Here is an 8,133-nt window from a genome sequence, read left to right as displayed (position 1 = left end):
TGTTGTAACATTGTCCACGACGGCTACGTTTAGGTGGTGGTGAATTATCCTTGTTAACATTTCTCCTGCGGCCAATTCTATGTCTCACATTTTCATCTTTCGCCGATTCTGATAATCAGCCTGCGCGCATTCCGACTCATTTTGCCAGCATGGGCCACAAATTAAAAAAACAACTAAACAGCAGCTGCTATATGTTACTGCTAAGTAGCTTAAATTAGTTTTGTATTTATGGAGGTTGGGTGTTTATCTCTGTCTATGAGTGAGTGTATGTCTAGGGGAGTGGGGGGGGGGGTCGGATGAATTAACGGGTAAAAACCAGCGTTAGTAAAAAAGTTGAAAACTTACGGTGGTTTGTCCTTTTCAGAAGCTGCTCCTGGATGTCGTCGTTTGAGGTGCTGGTGCATAGCCGTCGTGCTTTTATGATAGGCCATTTCCACCTTACAAAGCCGGCAAACGACTGAATCACTTCCTTTTCGGTTAAAATATCCCCATACTGTAGAACTGCGTGTTCGGGTGCAGTGGTTTAAGTCGACTGCGACTACCTCACTCATGTTACCGCTACTCGCTGCCGCCATGTATTTTTTTGAAAGTGACGACGCATCGACGTAAATTGTTTTACGTCGACGTATTTTACGCGTCGACGTAATCGATTACGTCGACGCGTTGTCCCAGCCCTAATCGTGACTAGTCGACTAATCGTGGCAGCCCTAGCTGGGAATGCCTAGCAGAGGCCCCAGTCCGTGAGATCTTTAATGCACACCTCCAGCAGAGCTTCAACAGCATTCCAAGGGAGACTGGGGACATTGTGCACGAATGAACAATGACAATGCTGCCCTTTGTAACTGATTTCAAATCTATCACTATCTATCTAGTGTGGACGTAGCCCCAGGGTCCTGTTCGCGAGTGATGGGAGAAGGTAGTGGAAGATTGACAGACGGATTGGTGCTGCGGCTGCAGTGATGCAGATGTTGCACCGGTCTGGTGTGGTGAAGAGGGAGCTGAGTGTAAAAGTGAAGCTCTCAAAATTAGTTTTGTCGCTGATTCATTTTTGACCTCTTGCCTCAATTTTATTCTGCAACTTAGACATCCACATTACGCACACTCTCACATAACACATACATATAGGGCCTTGGAGGTGGGCATGTTTTACAGCATCCAGAGGATGGTCGGTGTATTCCAACCCACCTCTGGCGCTGGTGCCCTACCCTCAATTTTAAATGCATATAGACACTGAGGGTTTTCGGGAGGAGCCGTGCTGCTCTCTGATAGGAAGCAGGAACCACGCTCTCCTGTGTTTTAAATGCACTTTAGAACAGCACACAGCAACACTACATATGAGTGGGCGGAGGGAGGTTTGGGGTCTTCACTCACCCTGGTTCTGTTAGCCGTCAGGGCTGGGGGGCTGGGAGGAGGTGCTGGCCGTCAGATTGGGTTTTGGGATGCGGGGCCTCCCTGCTACTGCAGAGAAGGAGGTGGTCCGCTTGCCTCCATCCCAGAGAGAAGGGTTACATCTCCTGGGTCTAGGTGCGGCTTGGCCCTCTGGGGGCGGGGGTACCTGGACCTAGGTTATAGAGTATGTTTGGGGAGTGTGACTGTCTGTGCAGTGTCTATTTGTGTCTGTCTACACGTTGGGTGAGTGCCAAGTATTTGGTTGTGTATATGGGGGTGGGAATGCACGTTTGTGTCCGCGTGCGCCTGTTCGTCTGTGTCTATATGTTAGGTTGGGTCTTAGACTCCACCTATCTGGGTACATCTCAGGCCCTCCAAAGTACGGAGGCCTATCTCCCCTCACCACACTCCCTGCCGGTGGCTGATGCCCTCAGACGTTGGTGTGTTGGTGGTTCTTGTCGACTGGGGCTGGGCGCTCATGTATGTACTGGCTTACTCCTGGTGGCCGATTGGCAGGGCCTGGCGCCTGTGGCCCGGTTGGGCCCCTTCTGGGGGGTGGGGTGCCCTCAGGCCTCTGGGCCTGAAGCTCGGTCCTCTCTGGCACAGCTGGCTGCCGGCAGAGCCCGTGGGCACGCCACTGAAACCCCCTCTGGCCTCTGCTCCGTAGCTGCTGGGTGACCTCTCGTTTGGAGCTCTACTCAGCTCTTCCCAGGAGGGTGGCACGGTTCCCCCCCTTTGGTGGTCCTCCTCGAGTCCTCGTACTCTGGGGCCTCTGGATGTCTGGGGCCTGGATCTCCTCCATACCTGCTTCATACCCTGGGGGACGGGGCTATGGCTCCCCACACTCCCTAGCAGATCGTTACATGGAGAAACCTTTGGAATACAAGCATGCTGATCCACACAGGTATGCACACAGGTGTACACACGGGTGTTCACAGACGCGGACTACACCTTTCTTGGCTGCTGCCTCAAAGCACATTGTGCGCTGTCTATCTTGCGTGCTGCACAATAGCGTTTAATATTTCGTATCTACTGTTATCTACTGTTAGCTAGTTTATTGTGATGGTGCTGTATTTATTATGTTGCTCTTTTTTTGTTTGCTTTCTCTTCTGTTTTTTTTTTCTCCATACAGGTGATCCAGGTGCTTTGTTTGTTTTTCTTTCTTTCTTCCCCACTTTCTCACCGTCTCTTCTCCCCTCTGTTTTTATTTCTCTCCCTCTCTTTCTTTCATTCTTTCTCCCTGTCCTATCCCCCAGTCATGTCTGTCCCGTTTGTAGCAACCAAAAATAAAATAAAATAAGTACATACAGTGGGGCAAAAAAGTATTTAGTCAGCCACCGATTGTGCAAGTTCCCCCACTTAAAATGATGACAGAGGTCAGTAATTTGCACCAGAGGTACACTTCAACTGTGAGAGACAGAATGTGAAAAAAAAATCCATGAATTAACATGGTAGGATTTGTAAAGAATTTATTCGTAAATCAGGGTGGAAAATAAGTATTTGGTCACCTCAAACATGGAAAATCTCTGGCCCTCACAGACCTGTAACGTCTTCTGTAAGAAGCCTTTCTGTCCCCCACTCGTTACCTGTATGAATGGCACCTGTTTGAACTCATCATCTGTATAAAAGACACCTGTCCACAGCCTCAAACAGTCAGACTCCAAACCCCGCCATGGCCAAGACCAAAGAGCTTTCGAAGGACACCAGGAAAAGTATTGTAGACCTGCACCAGACTGGGAAGAGTGAATCTACAATAGGCAAGCAGCTTGGTGTGAAAAAATCAACTGTGGGAGCAATCATCAGAAAATGGAAGACATACAAGACCACTGATAATCTCCCTCGATCTGGGGCTCCACGCAAGATCTCATCCCGTGGGGTCAAAATGATCATGAGAACGGTGAGCAAAGATCCCAGAACCACACGGGGGGACCTGGTGAATGACCTGCAGAGAGCTGGGACCACAGTAACAAAGGTCACCATCAGTAACACACTACAACGGCAGGGAATCAAATCCCGCAGTGCCAGACGTGTTCCGCTGCTGAAGCCAGTGCATGTCCAGGCCCGTCTGAAGTTTGCCAGAGAGCACATGGGTGATACAGCAGAGGATTGGGAGAATGTCATGTGGTCAGATGAAACCAAAGTAGAACTTTTTGGTATAAACTCAACTCGTCGTGTTTGGAGGAAGAAGAATACTGAGTTGCATCCCAAGAACACCATACCTACTGTGAAGCATGGGGGTGGAAACATCATGCTATGGGGCTGTTTTTCTGCCAAGGGGACAGGACGACTGATCCGTGTTAAGGACAGAATGAATGGGGCCATGTATCGTGAGATTTTGAGCCAAAACCTCCTTCCATCAGTGAGAACTTTGAAGATGAAACGAGGCTGGGTCTTCCAACATGACAATGATCCAAAACACACCACCCGGGCAACAAAGGAGTGGCTCCGTAAGAAGCATTTGAAAGTCCTGGAGTGGCCTAGCCAGTCGCCAGACCTCAACCCCATAGAAAATCTGTGGCGGGAGTTGAAAGTCCGTGTTGCTCAGCGACAGCCCCAAAACATCACTGCTCTCGAGAAGATCTGCATGGAGGAATGGGCCAAAATACCAGCTACTGTGTGTGCAAACCTGGTAAAGACCTATAGTAAACGTTTGACCTCTGTTATTGCCAACAAAGGTTATGTTACAAAGTATTGAGTTGTATTTTTGTTATTGACCAAATACTTATTTTCCACCCTGATTTACGAATAAATTCTTTACAAATCCTACCATGTGGATTCATGGATTTTTTTTTCACATTCTGTCTCTCACAGTTGAAGTGTACCTCTGGTGCAAATTACTGACCTCTGTCATCATTTTAGGTGGGGGAACTTGCACAATCGGTGGCTGACTAAATACTTTTTTGCCCCACTGTAATTATAATAAAGGTCAATCAAATGGACCAATATGGCAAGGCTATGATGATCCACTTGGTAAAATAAATCCGCTTGGCATCTTTCTTGGCCTTAAGACAACAATTCTGATGGCTAAAGATCCAAACTGAACAACAAAAAAATAAAAAATAATCCCCTGATCTAACCCTCTACTGCATGACTTTTTAATTTTGGGGAAAAAAATTATTTCTCCCTATTTTGGGGGAGCTTTAGGGTCCCTAATAATATATCAATCATAAAATTTGACACCCTGCCAGATATTGGTTTGTTGCTTCAAGGCAACACTGTGCAACAAGGGTAGTAAAATGCCAAGTTATTCTATAATAAGTTGTATTAGTACAACAAGGATGAACAAATAAATAAACAACAAATAAACAATGTAAACATTTCACAAAACAATAAAACACCAAAATACATCCAACATTTGACCCTAACCCCATGCACGTGCGCACACACACACACACACATGCACACACACACGCGCGTTGTGTTCCCATCACTTTTGGGGACATTACATTAACTTACATTAATTTCCTGGAGACTTATCCTAACTCTACCCATCACAAGTCCCTGCCTGAACCTTACCCTAACCCTGACTCAAGCCTTCACCCTAAAATTGAATGATTTACCTTGCAATTTGTCATAAAGTAGGCGAGACCTCACAATATGAGTGTGTAAACAAATTTGTGTCCCCACAACAATAAGTAATACATGACCACACACACTGATACCCACACAGCAATATTGGTATGGCAGGGATCTGGCCCACACAATGTGCTTACACATGGCCCATATACTGCAATGAATAACGGCCCTTTGGTGGCCTAGACCTTGTTTGCCAGAGGTGGCCCACGCATGGACCAGCACAAGGCCAGTTTCAGACACCCTGGTCGTACTGTGCTGGCCCATGTGTGGATTACCTCTGGCAAACCTGATCTGGGCCACCAAAGGGCCATTATTCATTGCGGTATGTGGGCCATCTGTAGGTGGTGTGCAGCCACGGGCCAGTTGTAGACACACTGCTGGCCCTGTGCTGGCCCAGAACGGTTTCAGCTCTGGCCCTAGATGTCAGCATAATGTGTACCTTAATCAAGCCATGCAATAACAGCCTGTGCCAGAACATGCAAAACAGTGCAAAAGTAACATGCCGAAACTCTGTTCAGACAGTGAATGGACTGATTTTTATGTAGCGCTTTTCTACTCTCCCAGATTACTCAAAGTGCCGGTTTGATACCAGATCCTGGCCAGACCTGCTTGCTATGTGGGCACTAACACACACACAGACACAGTTACTTTACCAACTGACCCCTGAGCTCCTAAGTGTCTCTCAAACCTCATTCAGGGATCCACTCCTCTACTTCACTGTTACTCCCTGAAAGCTCACTGTCCTCACTTTCTGAGGACAGAAAGTGCACATTCCCTTGGTTTCCTTGCATAAAAAGTTTTTGTTTGGAAAAAAAAAAGTTGGTTTTTTTTGAAGGGCCACTGTAAGGCATGAAAATGTGGTTTGTTGCCTCAGGGCAACGCTATGCAGTAGAGGGTTCTAATGTCACTATCAAGTAAAAATTTCAACTCTTCTCCAATGTTTTGATTCTACAAAAGTAATCACATCACTTAACTTTCCACCTTATAAACACCAGCACTACCATTGCAAGCATTTTACATGCTGATATTTGGCTTTCAGTCAAAGCAGTGTTTGCCTTTGTGCTGCCTCACAGAGAGACAAGCTGGCACAGCGAATTTATTAGAAATCGTGGATATGAAAAAGTAAAAAAAAAATGCATATATGTTTTGCTTTCTTCACTAAAAAAAACCCTCCTAGAAGAAAATTAGACCAAGATAAAATAATTGCATTCTGTTTTGAAATGATTATCAACACAGAGACAAAAAAATAGGTGAGACATCCAATGATTTTTTAGATACTATTGCTTTTTAAACACCCCATAATCACCTTGATCACAAATAATACGTGCATCCTAACAGACTTTTTGTGTTATCGTTGATTACATTTTGTTTAAGAAATAATCTCCATTCCTATGAAATTACTTGTTCTTTTATTGCAAACAGTCTTAACTCATAATGACATTAGACAATTCTACTTTAAATTCTATTTCAAAGGACAGATTTCAAAGAAACACAAACATACACAATATATAGTGCAAACAAATGCTCACATCACTGCTAGTATTAAATTGTTATTTTGGATTTTCCTCGCCTTTTTAATAACCTTTTTAAAGATTCTTTTATTTCTTGTGTTTGCAGAACATAAATTATTGGGTTCAACATGGGAGGGAAGACCGAAGTCAAAGACAGGTTTATGATCCTAGCATTTGGTTGTATTTTTTCCATCAAAGTAAACGTAGTTAACAGTGGAATAAAATAGATTGCCACTAATGAAAGATGGCCAATGCATGTTTTAAAAGCCTTGAGTCCTTCTTGAAGTGTGGCCACTTTAACCAGCGTATAGCCAATATAAAGGTAACTTAACAGGATAAAAGCTAGAGGAAGCCAAAATATAATCACTGGGTACAAGCAAGCAATGACATAGCTGGGGAAATGGTCATTGCAAGCAAGTCGGTATATCTGACCATGGTCACAAAAATAACTATTAATAACCACAGATTTACAGAAAGAAAGTCTTGTAAGTAGTCCAACTGAAATTAATACAGCAATAATAGTAAAAACCCAAAGTGAGGCAATCAAAGAAAACATGAACCTGTGGGTCACCTTTACTTGATAGTGGAGTGGAAAGATGATGGCCACCATTCTGTCATACGAGAGTGCCACCAGATTAAATGACTGCAGTGACAGACAAGTGTAGCAAAAAAACAGGAATGTTAAACAATCGTTGTAGGGGATATAGTAGTGCCCAAACAGAAAGATGTCAAGAACCTTTGGCACCAGGGCAGTGTTACCAAACAGGTCCACAAATGCAAGGTTAAAAACTGCAATATACTTTGGAGTTCTCAGATTATGATCCAAGTATATTACAGCCATCACAACTGTGTTTCCCACCACAGAAACAATATAAACAAAAAATAGAAAGACATAATATAATGTTATGTTTGGGATTCCAGTTAAACCACCTATAATGAAAAATGCAGGATGTACAAAAGTTATATTTTTTCCAAGAGCTGAGTTGAATAACTCCATTGCAAAGATGCCTACAGCACAGTGGTGTCCACACAGATGCCTCTCCTTTGCGCTAGTATCATGACTCTATACTCTTATGTAGATGGAGGAAAGCACCTTACTCTCAGGGGGAAGAGCTCTGTTTATGTTTACCTGTTTTCAAAGAGGATGCTAAAGAGAAGCTGTCTTCTTCTGGATATCTGGTAAATAATGTGTTTAAATGCATTTAAATCATTAAATGTGAAGTTTATTTCAGTACATCTGAATGCAATCATGTTAAAAATATACACAGAACCGTCAATGCATTTTTTATATTTCATGTTGCAATTGGATGGATGATGTTTCAACTAGTTTACTGTTTTTATATGAGCAATTAGTGTAAGAAATAAACAGCAGTCAGGAAAGTGTGAAAAGATACACTTTATTATCACATCAGTCTATAACGTTGCACAACTACGACTTTGAAGTTTTGATAGAAATATTGTGATGAACACTAATATATATTTTTTTTAATTTCCCCACTCGCCCATGTGGGCAGACTTTTAGCCTTCAATCTCAGGTTCTCTACCAGAGGCCTTGGAGGTTGAGGGTCTTTGCTGTCCCTAGGACTGTATTCTTCTGGACAGAGATCTCAGATGTCATTTCAGAATCAGAATCAGAATCAGAAAGGGTTTTATTGAC

At 43.8% G+C, this 8,133-nt stretch overlaps 1 protein-coding gene across 1 annotated transcript; it reads right to left on the bottom strand.

The window, feature by feature from the left end:
- Window positions 1-6,507: 6,507 nt before the first annotated feature.
- Window positions 6,508-7,473, bottom strand: LOC101479423 (olfactory receptor 1E16-like). The gene has a single exon (XM_004550147.1). The coding sequence runs from the start codon at window positions 7,471-7,473 to the stop codon at window positions 6,508-6,510; it is 966 nt and encodes a 321-aa protein (XP_004550204.1).
- Window positions 7,474-8,133: the final 660 nt, after the last annotated feature.

Source organism: Maylandia zebra, linkage group LG10 (assembly GCF_041146795.1).
Source record: "Maylandia zebra isolate NMK-2024a linkage group LG10, Mzebra_GT3a, whole genome shotgun sequence".
Taxonomy (NCBI): domain Eukaryota; kingdom Metazoa; phylum Chordata; class Actinopteri; order Cichliformes; family Cichlidae; genus Maylandia; species Maylandia zebra.
The sequence above is the reverse complement of the archived record's forward strand: the minus strand, read 5'-3'. Positions and strand labels throughout refer to the sequence as shown.

Excerpts from the sequence above, each read along its gene's own strand:
- LOC101479423 (XM_004550147.1), bottom strand. The coding sequence starts at position 7,473 with ATGGAGTTATTCAACTCAGCTCTTGGAAAAAATATAACTTTTGTACAT.